This window comes from Primulina huaijiensis, chromosome 3 (assembly GCF_012295235.1).
Source record: "Primulina huaijiensis isolate GDHJ02 chromosome 3, ASM1229523v2, whole genome shotgun sequence".
Classification (NCBI taxonomy): domain Eukaryota; kingdom Viridiplantae; phylum Streptophyta; class Magnoliopsida; order Lamiales; family Gesneriaceae; genus Primulina; species Primulina huaijiensis.
This window is the reverse complement of record NC_133308.1, coordinates 25,487,413-25,512,140: the sequence shown is the minus strand read 5'-3', so window position 1 is coordinate 25,512,140 and position 24,728 is coordinate 25,487,413. Positions and strand designations below refer to the sequence as shown.

Genomic DNA, 24,728 nt, shown 5'->3' with positions numbered 1-24,728 from the left:
TCAAGTTATTGCATTAAGACTTATTTCTAACCCATATAGAGGAATAACATCCAATTTAAGTCAACTCAGAAGAGGAAATTTGGTTTTTTCCTTAAAATAAAACGCGATAAAAAATAATTAACTGATGAATAAATTTTTAATGTGGTTATTTTGATAATTTCATTTTTAAAATTAAAAAAACATATAATTTTTTATTTTGATTTTTTGTCTTTGGAGCCACAATTAATCGCCTTATGGTCTGCTAATTAAGTTATATCATTAAGGGAAAAAAAAATCAATTTTCATGTTTGAATATGACAATTAAAAATTAGCTCTTTAATTAAATTTTTTTAAAAAGAAATTGCGGTTCTAAAATCACATTTTCCCTTCCTTTCTTGATTCTTTCAAAGTGTTTCTAAAAATAAATAATATTTCATAACATTATAAAAAAAGGTAATTCAAATTTCAATAATATCATTCTTTTTTTTAAAAAAAATTTCTTTAATTAAAGCACTAATTTTACGGTATTCCCATTAATCCAACTGTGAAATTTAACGCCGCGAAGCTAATTCACTAGGCTTTTTGACATTCTGTCATTTAATTATTAATTACACCAACATATTAGTTGGGGCTCTCACCAATATATAGAGCCATGGAGCCATGCATCGTTCAAAAGGGGATTATCATTATTTTTGCTTGAGAAATCATATGAAAATGTCTAATTTAGCGACTATTTCATGTTTCCTTATTATTTATGTAACATTAGCGTCGAAAACTTTGAACGTTGATGCTGAAAATAGAGCATTCTTTGTATTCGGAGATTCATTGGTGGACAATGGCAACAACAACTACCTGGCCACCACGGCTAGGGCCGATGCTCCGCCCTACGGGATCGACTATCCAACACATCGCCCCACGGGACGATTCTCCAATGGCCTAAACATTCCCGATATAATTAGTAAAGTTTCTGTTTTCTATTTCTTTTCTTTTTTTTACTTTGTATACTTGAAAATTTGAATTATATATATTTCCTTGTAAAGATTCTTCACTGTCTCCCAATCCCCAAACAACAAAATAGATGTACATTTATGTAAATAACTAATAATTTCAAAATATCAAGTAGCACATCATCATCTTCAATATATTTTTAAACTAGCATGCAGTTTTGCACAATTATTTATATAGGAAAATGGGATTTTTATTTAAATTATTTATTATGCTTTATTTTTTTAGGTGAAAAAATGGGTTGGGAGGCGACATTGCCTTACTTGAGTCCAGAGCTTAGGGGACAGAAACTGTTAGTTGGTGCCAACTTTGCCTCTGCTGGAGTGGGAGTGCTTAATGACACTGGCATTCAATTTGTAAGCCTAGCGATTTTATTAGATTCTTTATTTAAATGAAAATCACTCAAAATAAATAATCTGAATAATCATTTTATCTACATATTATTCTCAATCCTCCGATAATTATTTTATTGTAAATTATCACTCCAACTTTGAATATATGGATTCTATGTAATGGGTATTTTTTTGAAAAAGAATTTTAAAAAAAAAATCAGTTTCTCTATTTTTAAAAGAATGGCTTAATCCGTCCCGCTCGTCGATGGGATTTATCGGTTCACTACGAATTCGACTAAATTCTTATTTAAAATTATTTGATTTTCCAAATGACTAAGTTAGTGTGACATTGTGTGTGCAGGTTAACATCATAAGAATTTATGATCAATTAAACTATTTTGAGCAATATCAGCAAAGGGTGAGTGCATTAATACGAGAGGAGGAGAGCCAAAGACTTGTGAAAGAATCACTCACTCTCATGACTTTGGGAGGCAATGATTTTGTGAACAATTACTATTTGGTGCCCTTTTCAGCAAGATCAAGACAATTCACACTCCAACAATATGTCCCATATGTCATTTCTGAGTACAAAAAAGTTTTACAGGTATTTTTAAAATTAATCTCTCATTTTTTTTAAAAAAAATTATATAATTCAAAATTTCAAAATTTTATGAATAATTATGATTTATTACTCATGATTGTGTTCATCGAGTTTTGTTTCTTGTGATTATGCAATAATAAACGTAGAGGCTTTATCGACTTGGAGCTCGCCGGGTTCTCGTGACCGGAACTGGGCCGCTAGGTTGTGTGCCGGCGGAACTAGCACAACATAGTAGAAATGGCGAATGCGCGGAAGAACTACAGCATGCTGCGTCTCTTTTCAACCCTCAACTGAAAAAAATGCTCAATCAACTTAACCAAGATATCGGAACCAATGTTTTCATCGCGGCAAACACCAATCAAATGCACATGGATTTTGTTTCCAATCCTCGAAGTTTCGGTACATTTTCGAATACACAGTCAACCCTATTCTGATTGTCTGAAACATGAACGTGTAAGATAATGACTATCGGAAATGATCTTGACTTATACTGCATTTGGTACGCGTTTGGACAGGATTCACAACCTCAAAGATAGCTTGTTGTGGACAGGGCCGATTCAACGGGTTGGGCCTTTGCACACCTCTATCGAACTTGTGCCCGAATCGGGACCAATACGTGTTTTGGGATCCATTTCATCCATCCGAAAGGGCCAACCGACTCATAGTCCAACAAATCTTTAATGGCGACAACAATTTGATGCACCCAATGAATCTCAGCACCATGTTTCCCAACTATTCCAGGGCTTGATGACTACTTGGGAAATAAGAAACTAAGTCAATTCAAAATTTTCTGATGGTCGTCTTCCGTTCATGATATGTATTCTATAAAATATTTGAATTTCAATTGTATAATGGGTAGCCCAATACTTCGTCTTCATGGCTCAATTTGTATTTCCATGGTCCTTTTGTACTTTTCCTTTTATGAAACATTTTGCACTTTGAAATAAAATGGTATATGTTGTCTTTGCAGTTTTTTTATGTACCTAGCTAGTAACAGTTTTTCTTTCTTTTTTGATGAATTGAAGGCTAAATTCTTTTACTTAGGAGGAATTGTTTACTTTATAATGTATAATGAAGTGAAAGTGTAGATATGTATATTATACGACTCTTCCCATTAAACAGGAAATTAAGTGTTAATTACAACTCAAATTCCCAAAAGAAATAGATGGGTTAGCCACTGTTTCTGTTCATGATCATTGGGCTCTTATTCATGTCTTAGTTATACTTCTATTATAGGTGACAACAAATTATTCGAAGTTTTGAAGAAAAAAATTTAACGAACTGCCATTTAACACATCCGAATTTTCGATTTAGATCGGTTCGGTTGTTTATTTTGGTTATATAGAGATTTTGCTCACCCCTAAGGTTGCCGGAATTCGGAATTGGTAAATATTTAGAAAGCCCATGTCATAAGCAATCTTTTGATACCCATTTTGCAAGGCAATTCATGATTTTAAAATTCGTCTGTCACAGCGTGTCGCAGTTTTCCGGCCATTTCTCAACTGGTTTTGATGGTTTCAGGTTGTAGATTGCTTCTAATCGAGCTTAAGAGCGATTCTTCCTCCCGACGTGTTTCAGCCGTGTTCTACTGCACGACCACTGCAATTGCTCCTTGCTGAAAGAGTGAAAGTTATTTAAGTTCTTGGGTGATTTTAAGCTCGATTCTAGCTTGTTGGTTCAGGTTTTGTTGGCTGTCCGTGAGTGAAAAAATTATCCACTTCGCTTTCATTCGATTCTATTCCGATTATTAGCCCGATATTATTTATTGGGTTGATGTTATAGGTATCGAATTTGATCGATATTGAGGTATATTTTGTTGAACATATAATTTATTGTTGAACTAGGTATGTGATTGTTTGAGAATTTAACTATATTTTGATAATTATGAAATTGTGTTATGATTATTCAACTTGATAAATATTTTAAGGTAAAAACTTGTGTGAGACGGTCTCACAGGTCGTATTTTGTGAGACGGATCTCTTATTTGGGTCATCCATGAAAAAGTATTACTTTTTATGCTAAAAGTATTATTTTTTATTGTGAATATCGGTAGGGTTGACCCTTCTCACAGATAAATATTCGTGAGACCGTCTCATAAGAGACCTACTCATATTTTAAATTTAAATGCTGTTAATTTCTGAGAAAATATGATAATGCCTGAATTTTGGGATTTTAGACTTTAAAAATTTATTGTTGACAAATAAAATAAATCAAATTAGTAATTTGAATAAATATGAGGAAATGAATAATAATTTGATGAAAATAAATTATTTTCCACGAATTTGGATAACCATTAAGCATTTGGAGTTTCATAGATTTATTGAGATATTTTATTTGAATGTTGAGATACGTATTGATCGTTTTCGTTACAGCGTCTATAAAAACGTGTAATATGACTTATGTTAGCTTTTGACATGTATTTGTTGTTTTTTATTTGATATTGGAATGAAGTGATTCATTTTATAATATTATGTTTTATTTATGAAATCAAATATGATTTTTAAATACATTAGAGTAATCTATTGATTGTATGAAATTATGATCACACATTCATATTGTGTTATCATTCATTCATTTATTTCCGAGAATATCGTTCACTCTGTGATAAGTATTATAGACATCAGATAGTCGAGGGTGTGATTGTGTCACAAAATGAAGACCGGTGTTTGATTTCCCCGATATGTCATATTTACGGGAGGTCATGCCATATGGTCTTGACATATGAAATGTTATCGTAATGTTAAACTTTAATACGGAACTATCTCCGTCCCAAATATAATGTCTTGTTTTTTCACACCTATTAAAAAATCATTGGAAAGTAAAGTTTTTTTTTAAAAAAAAATATATCTTATTTTATCATTATTTAATTCATTCAAAAAATAATTTCACATTAATTTTCAAATACTTAATTAATAGAGGTATATCAGTAAAACCTTTAAAAAAAGATACTAAATATATACATCTGACTATATATTTGTGTTGGAATAATTCATGTTTAAAAAAAAGATACTAAATATATACATCTGACTATATATTTGTGTTGGAACAATTCATGTTTGCAATCTTGATTTTGATGTTAACAAAACTTGTTATTTTGTTTCTAACAATTTACTGTAGTGTGCAGGAAGCTGGAACCGATCAGGCTTCTAACTGATCAGTTATTTGAGCCAAAACTGAAGCTATCGAGACGCAACTGAAAGTTCCAACTGTTTACCCAAACTGAATCAGCTCAACTGATATAAACAAAGAACAGTTCAACTGATTGTTCAGCTGATAGGTGGTTCATCATGAGAACTTCAGAAGCTCGGCCAGCTGATGAAGAGCTCAACTGATCAGTTCAACTGAAATAGAGAAATCAGTTCAACTGACGAATCAACTGATTTTACCAGCCCAATTGAAGATCAGTTCAGAAGACCAGTTAGGAACCAATCAGTTGCAGATAAAGACAAGCTTATCTAAGTGGATTCCAGATACGCACAAGAGTACAAAGCTCATGTACTATTGATAATACATTAATGGACGTTGCAGCATAGCTTAAAGCCAAAATGTTCCAGAAGGCTGTCGGAAAAGTCGAGACTCATATTTCAAGGAGCACGTTCAAGCTGCAACAAATACAATTATTGAGTCTCACTGTACGATTAGTTTCCCGCTTATATATAAAAGATCAGTGAAGACCAATAATAAGAATAAGAACACACACAAGAATAGGAAGAACTAGTGTGTAAAGATACATAGGACACGCATATTGCATATCAGCTTACTAGAAGCAATTTGCCCAGAGGGAATATTTCATCGTATTATCAGCTTAGATTAGAAGCAAAATTCCATCAGTGTATGAGAACACTTTTCGAGTTGTTTTCAGAGATCAGTTGTTCACACACACACACACACCACCCAAAATACAGTCTTGCACAAAGACATTAAACTTGTGTATGTAGTCTTTGACACACAGACGTTAAACAAGTGTTGGCTGGAAGGTAATGCCTGCAGCCTAGACTAAGAGTTCAGTTAGGTTGTTGGGTAAGTCCTAAGTTAGGTGGGTTTGTACAAGGTGTTGTATAAATCAAAGTCTTCTAGTGGATCCTATCCGATGTGGTAGAAGAAGTGACGTAAGAGCAGTTGAAGTCTCCGAACATCCATAAACATATCCTGTTTCTTTTACTTTTTATCTAACAGCTTGTTTTGTTCTTAACTGATTTGGTCAGTTCAGTTGATATCAATCAGTTCTGTCCATAACTGAACTGATAGAAGGCAGAACTGATTCTCTGTAATTTTCTGTTATTCAGTTGCACATGATATAAAACCGATCAGTTAATCTTAACGAAGGATTACTTCGAATGTTTTCCGCTTGGTTTCTAACCAAACTCGATTTAATTAATCAGTGTAAACATTTTTAGAACATGAGCTATTGCAACTCATTGATTTGTTGTGTTCAAAGCACCCCTAAGGTGTCCAGCACACGATCCTTCAATTTGGGACAACATAAAAATTAAAAAAAATGTAATTGAGATGAGTTGAATATTTATAAATATATACCACAATAAATATTCTAATAGGTAATAGAAGTGTTAACTCATCTGTATAAATATTATGTCACTACTTATTTAGCCTTATAACTTATCAATTTTTTCTTTATGAGCTTAAAATTTATCTATTTCAGCTTTTAAATTTTTTAACAATTGGAATTCATTTGTATATATTTAAAGATTTCAAAGTTTTGCTATGTATGGATAAATATCTTAAAATCTAAACTAGATTGAAAACTATGTAATTGATTGAAAATAAATGATATTATAAATAAAATTGAAGAATTCAATTGCTCTATAACTACATATTATTAAAAAACCAAACCACAATAAAATAAAATAATAAATAATGTATGATGTGAATACTAGCTAAAATGTGATATCAATGTCCAGCGAGTTAGCTATATTATCCTTTTGTTAAAATGTATGCTCGAAATGTCAGCGTCGCGAGATTGTTCATAGGTACGTGAGTTCTGAGATATTTCTACTTGTTGCATATTTATTTACTATTATATTATTCATGCTTTGTTGTCATTGTATATGATGCACACACGAGCTAAAATAGGGTATCCATGTCTAGCAAGTTAGTGATATTATTTTTTTTTGTTGAAATGCCTAGGCTCGAAATATAAACATTGCAAGATTATTTAAAAATACCTAAGTATTGGGATATTTGTATTTTTTGGATATTTATTTACGATTGTATGACGCATGTTTTTTTCATTATATATTCTATATTGTATATCACCAACTTATATTATCATTTGAGATAAATTTTGATAAAATAGGGTTACTCATCGCATTTTTCTTTGACAGTTTCAGGTAGCAGGAGCCACCCACTGATCTGACAAGCTATGGTGACCCTGGAAATCGTAGGTTCATGTCCCATCGAGTGTGGGAGCAACCCACTGGTTCTACAAAGTAAAGTGTTACACACTTAAGCGTCTCTAGATTGAGTAAGATATTTGATTATTTAATCCCTGATTTACTAGAAAATGTTTTCATATATTTGCATATAGTTTTTTTCACATGTATTTATTTATTGGCCAATTATGTCGCTCGCATCCTTACTTTTATCTTGAACACGTAATTCTCACGAACATGTTTCACTTTTGTGAGACGGTCTAATGGATCTATATCTGTGAACGGGATTGATATGATCCATATGTACAATGAAAAATATATTTTTGACATAAAAATAATATTTTTCACGAGTCAGGTCTGGTCGAAGATCTGTCACACCAAATTGAAAGAATTTTTAATCAAAATTTATTCATATGATAAAAGAATTTTTTTTATTTTTTGAAAAATATTTGTTTATTGTTTAAAATTTCGATAAAATTTTTTAAACATCAATATTTATTAATTTTGATAATTAATTATTTAAAATAAAGTTTTATACATCGAGTAAAATCAATTTTTTCTAAAAATACAATTTTATATTTTCAGTTATACGATAAAAATTTATTTTCTTGAAAATTTAATATTCAATATAAATATATAATATAAATTGTTGATTAATGTTAAAATTACTCTTAACTCCATAGTCGCACTTTCTTAATCCTGTTAAAAGTCGGAACCGTGTGCTAAACACTTCACTGTCCCTGCACTCAGCCAGCCACCTTCTAAAACCCTAACACAGAGCTCCAGTAAGCTATTCCCACCATTTCATTCACTTTTCTGATCGAGATGGAACCCAACGGAGGCAGTCAAATGGAGTTGTTGATAGCTGTCGCTCCTTCAGTCTTGACGCCTTCCTCGAAGCGGCGAATTCAGATATTCCGCAGTCAGATTCCATCCATTCTCAACAATTTAGGTATTATTTCCTCCATATAAGCCGAATGAATTGTGTTTTCTGATGTATTCGTTAATGTGCGATATCCTAAATTCTTGTCAGTCGAGTTAGAAAAATTAGATGATAAAGTACGATTCTTGAGACGTGTAGTACGATATTTTGTTTGTTTTTTTATGGTAAAGTTTTGTTTTTGGTGGTAAAGTTTTGTTTGATTTCTTGTTTTTCTTTCTCGACTTGGTCTTTCTTAATTCTGCCCTTTTGTCCTCAGTCGCAGTACTTTCTGATGGATTTTGTGTTGCATTGTTTCATAAGTATGAGTTCAGCATTTTTCGTCTTTATTATGCATTTGACACGTGTTACACGTTAATGCTAAACAGACTTACTATGCGCATGCATGCGGTCATTAATTTAGTTGGTAGATGCTTAGTTTTCTGACATTCCCCTGATATATATTCGAGTGGTGGTCTGAATTGTGTGAAGGAGTATGTTAATAACCTTGAAGGAGAACGTTGGTGTATGGTTCTATGATATTATCACCGTAAATGAACTTCAAGTGCCTTACAGTTTCAAATTTGATTTATCTTGGTACTTTTGGGAAAAGATTGGTGAAATGGTGATCCCAGATTTTTGTCTTCTTGTGCTATAGGATTTAGTCTTTCCTTGTTCTTTTTCGAGGTTTCATCATTGAGTAAGTAGCAATTTCACCTAGTACGAGAATAGGGCTTGGATGATGAGGAAATATTAAAATTATATAGTTTGAAATCCCATCTATCTCAGAGTTATTTGTTGGCTGTAAACTGTGTAGATGTTTGGATTGTAAACTGGTTTTCCTGATCATGACCATGGAATTTTGGTTAAGGATGATAATATTTCCTTCTTTAGAGGTGCACAAGTTTAATATGAAGATATCCTTCTAGGGCGCTTGTAAGCAGAGTTTTTCTTATGAATTTTTGTTTAATTGTCTATGGTTCAAGGACTAAAATTTGGGTTCATCATCAGTGTGGGTTGAAGCTTGGGCTTGATATTGGAACATTGTTTGAAGATGTTGTTTTCTCCCGAAGAGGCAGAATTAGTATTTGGAGAATTGATTTTTGCGGCTTTGCTTGGAGGATTATAGGGTGTGGTTGGGGGAGTCATCGGGTCTGTTCTCGGTCAAATCTTTTTACGAATCTTTCTTCCCTATTCAAAACTTTCCTGTTTTTCCTTATCATGATCATATTTGGAAAGTTCCTGTCCCACAAAAGATTCAGATTTTTTCGTGGACTGTTGCGCTGTGTAAACTTCCTACTTCAGACTCGGTGCAAAGAAGATGGCCAACTAGCACATTAAGCCCTCACTGGTGCACGCTATGCCAAAACAATGAAGAGACTCGGGATCACCTGTTGATGCATTGCTCCTACTCACGATATTTATGGAGTAAGGTTATGCAAGAGCTGAGATGTCAGTGGGTGTTTCCACAGCGGGCAAGAGACATGTTCATTATCGAGCTGGGTTTTTCTACACAGAGCACAACGACCAGTTTATGGTATGTCATAGTACACATCACATTTTGGACCATCTGGCTAGAGAGGAATAACAGAATTTTCAAAGACAAACACATCAGCGCAAGCGAATTATGGGAGGTCATTAAGTTCAGAGTTGCGAATACAACGAGAAGAATCAAAGGGCTTGATCATTTAGCTATTTCAGATGTTGTTAGGGATTGGAAGTTTGTAATGGTTTGACGAAAATGCTTAGCTCTTATATTTTGCGGATCACTCATCCGCTGTTATTGTACTAAAAACTTTCATTAAATAAAAGATTATGTTTCCTATCAAAAAAAAAATATGATGAGAACAAGTACATCTGTGGAATAGTGGTCCACTTTCAATAAGAATTACATAATTTCAATGTTGTATCAATGATACACATAAGCCCAATCTCACAATATGTCTTAAGATCGAGATGTTCTTAAAGTCATCATGAGTGCTGATCAACATAGCAACTTTGATCTTGATTTTTTCCCAGCACTGTTTTGTAGTGTCTTCCTTATCTTCAAAAATTCTTTGATTTCTTTCCAGCTATACTGTACAGCATATGCCCTGAACCACCACTTGCCAAAAAATTCTTCACCTCGTACTAGTTAGCTGTCCTAGATCCATAACGAATAAATCTCTCGTTGACTTAGGCATCACCCAAACCAGTCCCAGCTCTTGCAAAGCTCTAGCCCACAACCTAGTCGTGAATGGACAATGTATGAGCATATCATCCTGAGTTTCCGTTTCATTTCTACACAACACACACCAATTTGGGCACATAACAATTGGGGGCCACTTTTTTGGCAACATCTCCGAGGTCGGTAGCTTACCCCGAGTTGCTGTTCACGAGAATACCTGGATCTTTTTTGGAACCGGAACCTTCCTAAACATGGAAAAGAGGAAATACGGGAAAGCGACTATGTATACGGGCATGCTTGTTGTTATTATTATTTTACGTACACATGCTTTCCGTGTTATTTTTGTGATAGTGTTCATATGATGCGATATGACATAGATCCTTGGGGTGGGTGGTGAGTTTGTTTAAATAGCTCTTGAAACAATTTGATTTTTTTTGCATACCTTGGAAACAAACCAAATTATCATAACTGGAGCAATTGTTCGCTCAGTAATTGCATCTGTAAATTCTTTAAGCAAAGACAAAAAATTTAATTGGTGGAATACACCTTGCAAGTTGCACCCAAGTTAGCAAGTACTAGAAATGCTTCACATACTCGTTTTAAACTTTACTGTTTGCCACAAGAGCAAAGAATGTAACTACAAATCAATCTTAAGATTTATAGGAGTTCGAAGGTAGAGCAATGTTTTCATCTTCTTTTTTACGATGTAAGGGGGGAATTTACTAGTGTTAGTTACCTCATAGACCACCTCACACAGATTGTAGGCCTGCATTAGTTTATCCTTGGGTTGATCTCTTTTATATCCTTAATGTTCAAAAATCCCTCAATCATGTGGCTGTGGCTAATGTTGTGTTTCTCATTCTAGGACTAGCATTTTGCAAGTAATTTATTGTCTTGATACATGCCTATTGAAGCAAAGTCATGACATAATTGATAATAGTTATATCTTTACTTCTTAGCTTTGTAAATTGTATGGAATCATTCCTTTTCAACAATCGATGATTGAGTTATGCTTGAACTATCGAGACACGGTTGTCTTAGATGCTAGGTGTGCTCTAAGCTAATGATTCAAGCTTTTCAAGCCAAAGCCAAGCATTTGAGCTAGCTGGCGTGATGAGGTTGAGTATGTCAGCATGAGATTCTTTATTCTTTCGAGCTGGATTTTTTGAAATTCCATGAGCTCGGCTCATGTTTTACGCCGTTAGTGACTGATTTGGGTGAATAAGATGATTTAAAAGTGGAAGTAAGTTACTTAAAAATAATATTAATCTAATAAATAATAATAAAAACATTAAAGTTCTCGAGCTATCGCACAAAATGGAGGAGGCTCAAATTTCACTTGAACAATTTCAAACATAGGCTTGAGCTCACCTTGAATTTGATAAATCTGCATTCAATTGAATTTTGTACAAGCTAGTTCAAAAATCTCATGATCTGGCTCAAGTTATTAGCATCCGTAGATATGGACAATGATTTCTCTCTATAAGGTTTCAAACAATTATCCCGTCGTTACGAATATAAGAACATATGACAATCCAGACTATATGAGAGAAGTGATCAAATAATTGTCATAAGTGAAAACATGCATGCATCTCAATGATTTTTCTCATTTGGAAAAAGGGATTTGTAGGAGTAGGACCCAACAGGAGATGAGTTAACAATAAGCAGATTTGGCTGCTGGAAAGCTCGGGTTTCTCTTTCCTGCACTTGATCTTCTCTCCTTGTTTGACAAATCTATTTTCTATTCTTATAAAATCTAAACATTATTTGGATTCCGATCAAGTTACAAGTAGTTTTGAAAATTTATTGCATAATATTTAGAATATTCACGATGTATTACAAAGAAAACAACTTTCAATGGTCTGCAACACCGAATGGTGCATGTTATAAAGCTTGCGGGGGATATATGAATATTATATCTCTAGGTTCAAATTTCATGATGTTATTTTGGTGTAAGCTTTTGAGATAATCGAGTTTTCACCAGTTTGATCAGCAGAAACAATAGATTTAAAGAAAATAGATTATATGTTTGGAAGACAAAAATGCTGAAAACTATGGAAGCAAGTAATAGTAGCAGCTGTTTGGGAATCATGGAAAGAGGAAGATATAGGGTGAGGAGACACGACTCAATTGTGAGAGAAAATCAACTAGTGGATGCATCATGGGAATAGTTAGGCAGACATTGAAGATTCCCTCTATCGTTCATGACTATCTGGATGACAGAATATATTTGTCCGACCCAGGATTTTGTATTTATTGTATGCTTAATTTTTACGATTATAAGTTGGAATGACTAAGAATGCTGTGGTGCTGTTATGTTGAACTTGTTGCCTGTTGGCTGTCGCCACTCTCTCAATTATGTTGGCTATAAAAAAAAACAAAGCATGCCGAGTAGGTTCAATATCGCTTGTATATTTGAAGTTCTTCCTAATAAATAAAAACTTGAAAACGTGCAGAAACCAAAAAGTACAGACTCTGTCATCTTTTTTTCTTTTTTCTTTTTGTAGTGGCAATTTCATGAATAAATGAACATCTTATTTGACATTTCTATCTCCAAAGTTTGTTTAATTTGCTTGAATATCGATGTTTGAAGGTGTTTGTCAACTCTCTACACAGAATAGATAAATGCTTCTGACACACAATTCTTCAGATTCTTTGCAGATGTCTATCGAAATCGTGTCCCTATTGGTTGATTTGCTTTTTCAAACATTATCATTATATGATGACCATGGATCAAGGAAAGCCGTGGATGAAGTTATTATCAAAGCTTTACGCGAGGATCTATTTATGAAAAGTTTTGCTACAACCCTTGTACAGGCTATGGAAAAGCAATCAAAGATCCAATCAATCACAGGAAGCTACAGGCTTCTAAAGTGGTCTTGTCTCCTCTTAACTTATAGTCAGTTTGCTACTTTATCAAACACTTTGTGCAGAGTGGCCCAAGCTCAGGCATCGGTGCTTAACATCGTCTTGCAAGGATCATTTTGTGTGAGAAGGGCACGCAAGAAAACCCTTTTTCATTTGTTCTCTAAGGTCTCATTCCTTCTTTAGCCATGAATAGCTTTTCACCATTTATCTGGGGGGTGATTTTTTTGTTACCCAGGTTAATTGTACCATATATATTTACTTGACTGTACTGTTCAGTCACCAGACATATATAAAGCATACATGGAGGGATTCAGAGATTCAAGGATATCATACAAAGACAGTGCAGAGTTAATATACTTGATGCTTGACTTTTTAAATTCAAATCCTGTTTCATTTGATGAACGAAAGGTGAAGTTTACCTTTTTCATTTATAATATCCACATTAGTGAAAACAATATGTAAATTCCGTAGATAGTGGGGTTTCATCTGTGTTTATTGTTTTGGTTTTTCAGGAAATATTTCTTGATATCTTTGTAAAAGCAGTTCTAAATGCAAGGGAAAAGCCGGCCATAGGCCTCAGTAAAGCATTTCTGCCATTATTTTCTCGTTTATCACATGAGGATTTTAAGAACACGATACTCCCATCATCTGTCAAGATGTTGAAACGGAATCCGGAGCTTGTCATAGAATCAATTGGAGTTCTTTTGAAATCTACGAACCTTGACCTAAGTAAATATGCTGTGGAAATTCTCTCAGTAGTATTGACCCAGGCAAGGCATGGAGATGAAGGAAGAAGATTTGATGCTTTAGCCATAGTTAGGAGCTTGAGCCAAAAATCAAGCAGTCCTGATTCTGTAGAAGCACTGTTTAATGCTGTCAAATTGGTTATGGGAGGTTAGTTTATTTGTATTACCTTTTCCATATTCAGTTAATAGCAAGACTGTTGGTAAGGACTCCATCAGTTTGCAGCTAACTAGTTGCTTTATGTTTGGTTGTCATAATCTCACTGCTTTAGTCCATAAACAGGTTCTGAAGGCAGACTTACATTTCCATACCAGAGAGTTGGAATGATTAACGCGCTTCAAGAAATTTCTCATGCTCCTGAAGGAAAATATCTCAATAGCTTGGCACCAACTGTATGCAGATTTCTGTTGTCTTATTACAAGGATGAGGGTAGGTGGTCTACTTCATCTCTCTGTATGTACATATTACACAGATGCATGGGAATATTGCTCGCATACATCCTCCGATCTTTTTAACTATTGTTTTCCTTTTAGCTTTTAATATATCTAAATGTGCACGTATGCAAAAAATGTATGTCTAGACATAAGGTCGGTTATGTACATTCTTTAGTAGTATTGATTTTTTTAAATTTATTTCCATTATGCTCTCAGCTTTTTGATGTAATATTGATGTTTATTAATCTTATTAATTAAATGTAATTCCAGGAAATGAAGAGGTGAAACTGTCAAGTTTGACTTGTTTAGCAGCTTGGACTGTAAAATCGGTAGATGCCATTTCCCAAGATCTAGTTACCTTCTTTGTTCATGGGCTGAAAGAGAAGGAAGCTCTGAGAAAGGGTCACCTTCGTTGTCTGCGATTAATTTGCAAAAAAACTGATTCAGTTATGCAGGTGAGATTATTCATGATTTATAATTTGTATTGTTGACCATGCTGTCCTAAATGTTTGTTATACGAACATAAAAGTTTTATGATGCATGCTCCAGATGACGGAGTTATTGCTGCCTCTTCTCCAACTTGTTAAAACTGGTTTTAGCAAAGCTGTACAGAGATTGGAGGGTATTTATGCATTGTTCTGTGTGGCAAAAATTGCTGTCGTTGACGTGAAAGCAGGTTTTATTACTTGCTGATTTGACTTTTTTGCCTCAACTAACCATCTCTGTTTTAAGTTGCTTTATGATTTACGTACTTCCACTATGAGGGGCCCTAAATCATTTCCATTATTTTTCGTTTCTCATTTCTACCATTTTCCTAGAGGAAACTATATCGAAGGAGAAGATTTGGCAGTTGATATTACAGAATGAACCTTCAGTCATTCCAATTTCCTTGGTAAATAATTAACTTCTTTACTCTTTCTAAGTCAACTTACAACCACAAATAGTAATTTAAATCTCTCCTTTGTGATTTTTGAAAGTAATCAGCTTGTGGTGCTATGAACGAATTTCATTATATGAGGAGTTCATAACTGCGTTTTAAAAGATTTTGGTTGGAAATTGGGCTTACGACATTCAATACACTCAAATAACGAGAGTTTAAATCCTGATATCCATTGACGGTAACAGATAAAAAATGATTATATGATAAAAGTGCTTTAATATGTTCATGTTCCTTTCTGCCTTTTGCTGGAACCTTCGAGCTTATCCTCATGTGACTTGACAGGCTTCAAAATTACCAGCTGATGATTTGTTGGCATGCATTGACCTTATGGAGGTTCTCATTGTTGATTATCCTCAAAGGTGTGCTCTGAACAATCTTTGATCATATTGATCTCTTATGTGCTAAAGAAGAAATAGTTGTCCTCTGTTGGATTGGAACCGTTTGCAGTTCTTATTTTATTTTAGATTGAATCTATTACTTATGGCCTACCAAAAGAAGCAATGGTTGTACTGATGCTTGAAGAAATATCATTCTCAATCTAGGCAGTAAGGGCCAAAATTAGATCCTCAATCTGGCTAAAAGCCCAAAAAACATACAAAGCCGCATGTTGTGGGAGGCTTCTAGGAAGAAATTCCAAGCCTAGTCCAAGTCTTTTGATGGGCTGAGCTGTAGTCTCCTCAATTTCTTAAAAATCAATTGAAGACAGTAGGGCCCACTCATTAAGATGGACTGAATCATTTCTTTCGAACAGAATAACAAGCAAATTATATCTTCAGCACCAGACCCAAATAAGCGTGATGTTGTGGGTCCTTCTTTGGAAAGAGGTAGTGCCACAAGCAGTAGTAATTCAAAGAAGAATAGGAGCAGCCAGTCTAAACCTGTGAAACTTGGATATGCTAGTTTTGGCCACAGGAGCCCGTGCATTATTCTCGGGGAAATCTAGTAAGGAAACTCAATCTTGTAAAAACCTCTACTGTTTCAAATACCCTTAGTGTCCAGCTCGACTGCATCATCTCATAAATAACCTAATGTATTAGCTCGTCAATAAAAAATTCAGCTGTAAGTTCGCGAAAACTTTTTAAACTAGAAAGGAGGAAGAAGTCTTGGGTTGAGGAAATTCAAGAGTTCAAAGTAGATTGCGAGATCAACGACTCTTTTGATGTGGATTTCGACCAGATGCTCTATCATTCCTTGGAATAGTCTGATGAGGAGATGGAAGAATTAAAACGTTTGATAGCATCTCCTGAATTGGCTAGGAGTGGGTTAATGAATTTTATCCGGAAATACAAAGGGGGCTCCAATAATAACTGGAGTATTACTAAAAGCATTGGTAAGAAGTGTGGGGGTTCCCTGTCTAAATTTTAGCTTTCGTGTAGTTTTATTGTATTTTTCTCGAACGGTGATTTATTGTTCCCACTTCCTAGTAGTCCCCTTTCCTGGTACATGTTTTGTCATTCTCAATAATTGCAAACCAGCATGCCTGTTTAAAAAAATAGTTTTTAGTTTCACTAGAAATGCCCTTGATACTTGTGGTTCTTTCACCATGAAGCAAAATTGTATGCTCACACTCCATGGTCTAATATTTTACCCTTAAAATGTTAAAAGATGCTGTAGAAATGAAAGGTGGAAGTCTTGATGATAGCATGCAATAATCCGACAAAATTTTTAAGATCTGATGGTTCATTACTTGTATTTGTTGTGCTGCAGACTCTTGGAGATTTTTCCGAAAAAAGCATTCCTTCAGGTGATTAATACGACTTTTTCATTTTATGTTTTGAAACATGTGGTTATTAACTGATAATCATTATGCTTCAGTTCATGTTGTTTTTGCTATGCCATCCTAATTGGATTATAAGGAAAGCAGCCCATGATACTATGAAAAAGATTCTTGCCGTTTCTCCTTCGCTGTGTGATGCTATTATGGTCGAGTTCTCGAGTTATCTCTCTGTTGTGGAAGAAAAAGCTACTTTTCTAAGGATGAGGTGGAGTTCAACTGTCTTTCACTCTCCTTTCACCCCCTTTGACTATTTGTGCCTTGTTTCATGTTCATCAGGATAGATGACTTGATATTTCTGAGCGCTGAAAGATATAATGTTTATACTGTTAAATTTAATGAAAACCCACCTTTAATGCTGTATACTTTTGGTTCTGATGAAAGCTGGACTTTTATTATCTTTGTTATTTGTTATTTTTTATAACAATGGTTTTAAATTGTCGATGCTCATATCTGCACCGAAATGTTCAATATCAAATCCAAGTAGAACTGGCGGTTGTTATTCTCCCATTTTCCGGGAAATCCTCTGCCTTCGTTTTCAATTAGCCGCACTGAGTTTCCGTATTCAGAATTAGTGAGGATGGTTTGTTTTCTTCATATATCGAAATTGATAGGGTAATCTTGTTTTGTTTATTTTCTTGAAATTTTAAAAATGACTAGAATACTAAGTTTTGTGATCTTGTTCTTTAGTTTGTTTCCTATCAAAGTACAACAGATTTCCAATAAATGAGAAAAAATCTTCAATTAGATTGAATAGCATTACAATGATGGTTTCATGAATTATCTCAATCACATGAATCATGATTACCGTCAACATATTTAACTTGGATTGCTGCAGAGAATGCACATGATCATGCACGTATGGCAGAACGTCAAACTTAATGGGATTAGATGACGAGTCTAGGACGTGTTTGAAAAAAAAAGATGCTCAAATATTTTAAGTTTCAATGACAAGTTTGGGTTCAGTATTATGTCAGTCAAAATGTAAGCTTCTAGCAGCAAAAACATAATGGCTATGTTTGTTTCTCACTCATTTTAAGATTTTCTCTCAAAATTTGGAAGTTAACGCATTTCCAAGTTTCCAACTAACATTGATTTTACCTATTTTTAAAAATGTTCATCTGCCTGTCCACTTTAGTTAATATAATATCGTTTCTTATATAAAAAAAATGTTCATCAACCTCATTTTGATAACTTAGTTTTTCATGTTTTCCAGTCCACATATCAAATCATTTTTCAAAATCCATTGTACTTTTACCAATTTCCCACTCAATATTATTTCATTATTAGTCAAACAACCTTTTAAAACATACCATCCAAGCACTATCTCTAATTTTCGATACATACCAATCTCAAATATGCGTAGTTATTCTAGTCTCTTTCATTTTTATTGGGGCCATCTACGATTCACAACCGTTTGAATCTTTCTTTTTATTGGAAACAAATTTTTGTTAGAATAAGAAAACAAAGTACAAGTAGGCTATCACATACCAAAAACACAGACTTTTCCTCCACTGACGCTATCAATGTTAGATGACCCCCCTTGATTGAAACGTTTTTTTCCAGCTTGTTAGTTTTTTAGACATCTTGGAAAGCACGGGTTCCCAAAAGTCAGTTCCTGGGATTGCCTCCCACGGTACCCTGAGATATTTAATTGGCCACTCCTTTTTAGTTTTTTATGAGTGTTTCTTTTTGGTGCCCTTTTAATTGATGAATGTTTGATACCTTTGGTTATTTCAATAGTTGTTCGTTGAAAAACTAATTCATTCTTACTTTTGTCTCATCGGGTTGCTTCTTTCTTGGTGTATCTTTCTTTTTTTTCTACCCTGTTATGTGTTATTTTCTGATGGCACTGATCCTTGTAAAATTATCTGGTATCCAGTGAAGCAGAAATTCCGGTGGACTCACAAGTTCCATTCCTTCCATCAGTTGAAGTTTTGGTGAAGGTTTTAGTTGCAATTGCGCCTGCAGTATTTGCTGCTTCCCCAGATGCTTGCCTGCAGCTCCTGTTCTGCTCACATCATCCATACCTCGTTGGGACAGGAAAAAAGGATGTGGTTTGGAGGGTATATTCTCTATTTCGTAATTTTGTTGAGCTTCACAACTTTTTTATATTAACCAACAAGCAATCAACTGTGTGCCAGTCAAAATGTAAAAAAATTTCTATCCTTCTGATTATTTTTGAGGTTGGGGGCATTGGCAGGGGGATTGGTGGTGGAAGTAAAATATGAATTAAAACAGATTTCCTTATGTTTCACAGGATATGCCAATTTTGGATCTATATATTCGATAACTGCCATGATTAAATTTTGTTGGCATGAAACAGATGTAAAAATCATATTTAACCATGTTGCTGAAATTATTTTATTTTTCAGAGGGTGCAAAAGTGTTTGCAGAAGTTTGGTTTTGATGTGATTGGTCGTGTTACAACTAGTGTGGCTGACTTATGTACGGTGAGTGTTCCTTACTTCTTGCTAACACTGCTTACTGTCCAGATTGTCCAATACTCTTTTAGTCCTTGTTTGCTTTGGTTTCCGAAACCATTTCCATCTGACAAAAAAAAAACACTAATGATTATTTTTATTTCTTTTATTTTCTTAAAAATATGTTTCTTCCTTTTCACATCTTCGGACATAGCAATCACTTTTAATCAAAATTTTCAAACATTTTCCAAAATAGTCTATTATTATTTATAGTTTCCAAACAAAAAAAAAATTAAATTTTAACCAAAAAATGTTTTTTTAAACAAGTTTAAATTATTTTATCAGATAATCTTCAGGCACGATCCCACATTTATATTAACAATTCTATTTTTTCTAAAAAGAAAAAAACAACCATCCTGTTGCTCTTTATCACTCTCCGTTGCTCTGTACTATAATGAATAACTATCGTTTGGAACTATTCTCAAAAATTGGTTTAAGCGGCTAAATGTGCTTAATGAGGACCTAACTGTTTGTCTTTTCAGTTGAAACTATCACCTCCCACTTTGTTTTTTANTTTCAAAAATTCTACGGTTTCTCTCTAACCAAATAGACCAAAATATGCCGTGAATGATCATGTACCAGAATTCACTGTATTTCTTGTTGAAAATGCACCCTGAGTTTAGATGAAAGAGATCTTTAGCATGCCTCGGCATAACGCATTGTATTCCCAGCTCGTTGCAAACTCTAATCCAAATCCTTGTGGTGAAGGAGCAGTGTAGAAATATATGATCTTGATTCTCTTCGTGCTCTCGACACAAGCAACAACACTGCGGTCTTAAAGCACGATTTTTCCACCTTCTTTGCACTGAATCACACGTAGGCAACTTCCCCAAGGCCACGATCCACAGAAGATCTTAATCTTTTGTGGGACATGTACTTTCCAAATGGTATTAGAGAAATCGAATAATGGAAAGATGGAAATAGGGAAAAAAGAGCAATAAAAAGATCTAACATAGAACAAACCTGAAGGGTCCCCCCTCCAAACTCTAACATCCTCAGTACCTATGTCTAATCTGACACTCTCTAAGACTCGAAACAAGTTGTTGAACTCAAGAAACTCATCCTCGCTGAGATCTCTTCTAAATCTAACGTCCCAAATGGTAGAAACATTACCCGCACTATTGACAACATCAATGAAATGACTAATCGGTTTATTGTTAGAATTACAAATACGAAACAAAGTTGGAAATCTTATTTTAAACGAGTTATCTCCCTCCCAGACATCCTCCCAAAAACGAATGATATTCCCCTGTTTTGGCACCCCCCTGATAAGTTGATGAAAAGCCTGGTAAGATCGAGAAATACACTTCCAAGGACTTCTAAAAGTTTCCTTCTCCGCCAACCCCAAATCCCACTTGTTTTCCTGTATCCCATATAAACTTTGAATTATTTTTTTCCACAACGATCCCCTTTCCACTGAACCTCTCCACCACCATTTGCCAAGAAGAGCCTTGTTCCTGAGACAAACATTCCCCAATCCCAACCCTCCTTTTTCCTTTGGTTTACAAACTTTTTTCCATCCGACGACATGGCAATGGTTTTCCCCGTCACTGCCATCCCACAAAAAATCTCTCATAATTTTTTCCATTTTACCGGCAACCTTTATTGGCACTTTGAAAAGGGACATGAAATAGGATGGCATCGCACAAAGCACGGCCTTTATCAAAGTGAGACGGCCTCCTCTTGATAAAAACGATTTTTTCCAACTTGCTAATTTGTTTGACATTTTCGAAAGCACGGGTTCCCAGAAATCCATCTTAGTTGGATTACCTCCCAGTGGTAGCCCAAGATATTTAATAGGCCAACTATCTTTTTTGCACCCAACACTTGCTGCCAAATCATCTACATCCTTTTCCGAACAATTCAATCCAAGCACAACACTTTTGCCCAAATTTATTTTCAACCCAGAGTTGTTGCCAAACAATTTTATAATGTTTAGTATTGCCAACACGTCATTTTCTGATCTCGCGAAAAACAGAATATCATCCGCAAACTGTAAATGCGTCATTTCAATTTTTTCTTTCCCTACTTCGAGTCCCATGACCTCATAATCTGCCCGTGCCTTGTCCACCATTCTCCCCAACCCATCGACGACTAAGTTGAATAAGAACGGTGATAATAGATCCCCCTGTCTGAGACCTCTCTCCCCTTTTAACTTTCCTTGCGGCTTTCCATTAATAAAGATTGAGAAAGACACATTAGAAACACATCCCCTGATCCACCTTCTCCATCTCTCACCGAATCCCTTTTTTTCCAACACGAAGTCTAAAAATCGCCAGTCTACGTTGTCATACGCCTTTTCCAAATCAATTTTTAGCACCCATCCTTTTAATTTCTTTCGTCGATATTCTTCCACAACTTCATTTGCAATAAGGCAACAATCAAGTATTTGTCTTCCTTTAATAAAAGCACACTGGTTCTCCGCAACAGTGTTACTCACAACTCTCTTCAATCTACTTGTCAAGACCTTAGCCATGATTTTGTAGAGACTCGTGATCAAACTGATTGGCCTGAAGTCTTTAATATGTCGCGCATCTTTTTTCTTTGGGATAAGACATATATATGTCTCAATTTGTAATTCCATTGACAATTCCATATTCAAAAAATTCAGCAAAGACCTTTATTAAATCCATCCTCACTGTATCCCAGTTTTTTTGAAACTATCACCTTCCACTTTGTTTTTTATTGCTGTTTACTTTTTGAAATTTGTTTCAGTTGACTTATTTTTTATGTACTTATATTGCTGCTATGTTTATTTACTCATTCTATGGAAGTTAATGTTCATGTTATCAATGATGAACAAATCATCACGTATCAAATGATTTTAGATGCCTTATCATAATGTAAAACTTATCATGAACCTTTTCTTTTTGATCAAGGAAGACACATACTTGGAATATTTTACGCATCGTTACCGACTTTTTTTATTCATAGTAACTTTTTTTCAATATCGTTTGGGTTTGGAAGGGCTTATTAGGTTCAAAGGGATTGATGAGCCCAAATTATCTCGATCAAGAAGGGGCTATAAATTCATTGTCAACGTTGATGTCCATTATACCGGGAGATACCTATGCACAGTTTGAAAAGGTTACCTCAATTTTTTTTTAATCTCCTATAATCTTTCATGAACATCCCCGTTTTACGATTTTTTTATGCGTTACTGTGTCCCCCATTTGGCAGCGCTTTATCAATCTCCCAGATCTGCGTACACATGACACTCTCTCAGAAATTGATATTCAGGTCATTTTCTTAACATGATTTCTCCTTTGTTGCTATCATCTAAAAAAGTCCCTATGCTACTGGTATGTAACAGGTTCTTGAAATTTGTTTCTTCTTTATTGCACGTTATATTTATGATCATGGTTGTTTGACTGCTGATATCCATATAGTTGCACTCAGAATTTATATGCTATGGATTCGTTCAGCTTGCATTCTGAGTTTTTGCTTTTGCTCATGATAGGGTTATGTTTTTCTATGAGAAGTGGCTAATAAATTTGGCATGTTTTCCCTGAATTAATAGTTGTATTACCCGAATCCTGATATTTTTTTTGTTCTTCATGAATGGCCATTTTCATGGGCACAATTAATAGTCTTGACTTGTAAATATGATCCTGAGATGGACCTTTTCAACTTTATGAGAAATTTTTTCAGGCGTTCGGATTCTAGAATACCGTGCTATCTTCGTGTCACATTCATTTTTATGACTCGGTCATTTTTGGGGGGTTATCTAATATTAGAAAACACCACTAGAACATATTTGGTGTCTGACGTGTATCTTCTGTTGATGATCACACGAGAATCACCTTGATATCTCTCATGAAAAAACAATCTGAAGTTGGCCAAATCTTTAAAAAATTTCAGTGCCGTGGTCCAAACACAATACAAAACAAAGATCCCAGGTTTCAAAACAGATAATGCTAAATAATATTTCAAATTTATTTTGGGTGATTAGGTAGTTGTAAAAGGCAAGCAACTGGCAGGGCCTAGACGCTACCCATGACGAAGGTGCAGCCCTTGCATAAGGCGTGCACCTTTTGACCCTTTTGCAGAACTCATGAGCTCCTCGTGAAACAGACGAATTGCTTTTTAATTTTTTTTAGAAACCTAATTGTAAGACCAATAAGCCCACAAAAAGCTAATAAGCCGGACATTCTTGCATCCGTGTTTTGTTTTTACTTTTCAGTTTTCACAAATAACGTTCAGGGTTGCAGCAGCCCTTAATTTTCCTTTTCGTTTTCCTTTTCCCTGTACTGTTCCAGCAGGCTGTCTATTTCTTCTCATTCTTTCTACTGTTTCAGCCGGTTGTCTCTAATTTCAGTGACAGAGTCTCTCTTTTTGTTTAATAGTTTGCGAAATATATTTTTATTGCTGTTAAATCAACTTTGTATATATCTATGCTTAGTGCGTTTTGGGCATCTCGCCTTGTTCTTTGCGCCTAAGGCTCCATGACACCTCTGTGCCTTAGTGACCTGCACACTTTAAATAACTATGGGTAATTATTATCTAAACATTTAGGAATAATTCATCGAAGTTCTTTTATTGACACCCCTGAATACAATGGGATTGCTAAGAGAAAAACAGGCGGCCCTGGAGGTTGCTATGTCACTGATGTTCAGTTCCCATCTTCCAAAACACTTACGGGAGAAGCTATCCTTACATTAGTTATCTTAACAATAAAATTCCATCACATGTTATGAATTTCCGTACTCCTAATCATGTCCTTTAAATTTATTGAGAAAGTCATGTGATTTCCACCATTCATCTTAAATTGTTTGTATGCTTAGCCTTTGTCCACATTGAATAGTTAGCAAAGTCCATGGATGTCACCTTTTTTGAGCAACAATCCTACTACTCCACGACTATCACGAAGGGGGAGAGTACATTAAAAGAACTTCAGTTTGGGATGTCATTCAAACTCAGACTACTCATGACTCTTATATACCTACAATCACCAATATCAATGGTGGTTATCCTGATTCTTACACGGAGTCACTTCTTGTTGTGTCTCCCGTGCCTTCAAGTACTTCTAACCATGTTTTAACTCCTTTGGTCTCCTAATCTTCCTTAGAGTCCTCGAGCCATTCAAAGAATC

At 34.8% G+C, this 24,728-nt stretch overlaps 2 protein-coding genes across 2 annotated transcripts; both read left to right on the top strand.

Annotated features, from left to right (window-relative positions):
* Nucleotides 1-657: 657 nt before the first annotated feature.
* Nucleotides 658-2,880, top strand: LOC140972305 (GDSL esterase/lipase At5g33370-like). Its single transcript, XM_073434751.1, has 5 exons — nt 658-937; nt 1,213-1,340; nt 1,678-1,920; nt 2,064-2,316; nt 2,433-2,880. The coding sequence occupies exons 1-5, from the start codon at nt 688-690 to the stop codon at nt 2,663-2,665; spliced, it is 1,107 nt and encodes a 368-aa protein (XP_073290852.1). The 5' UTR covers nt 658-687; the 3' UTR covers nt 2,666-2,880.
* A 5,110-nt stretch (nt 2,881-7,990) lies between these two features.
* Nucleotides 7,991-22,894, top strand: LOC140972617 (protein ILITYHIA-like). Its single transcript, XM_073435010.1, has 15 exons — nt 7,991-8,259; nt 13,044-13,426; nt 13,538-13,669; nt 13,774-14,155; nt 14,288-14,434; nt 14,710-14,894; nt 14,989-15,115; nt 15,258-15,331; nt 15,662-15,738; nt 17,087-17,123; nt 17,195-17,361; nt 19,036-19,219; nt 19,529-19,606; nt 22,604-22,723; nt 22,817-22,894. The coding sequence occupies exons 1-15, from the start codon at nt 8,133-8,135 to the stop codon at nt 22,892-22,894; spliced, it is 2,298 nt and encodes a 765-aa protein (XP_073291111.1). The 5' UTR covers nt 7,991-8,132.
* Nucleotides 22,895-24,728: the final 1,834 nt, after the last annotated feature.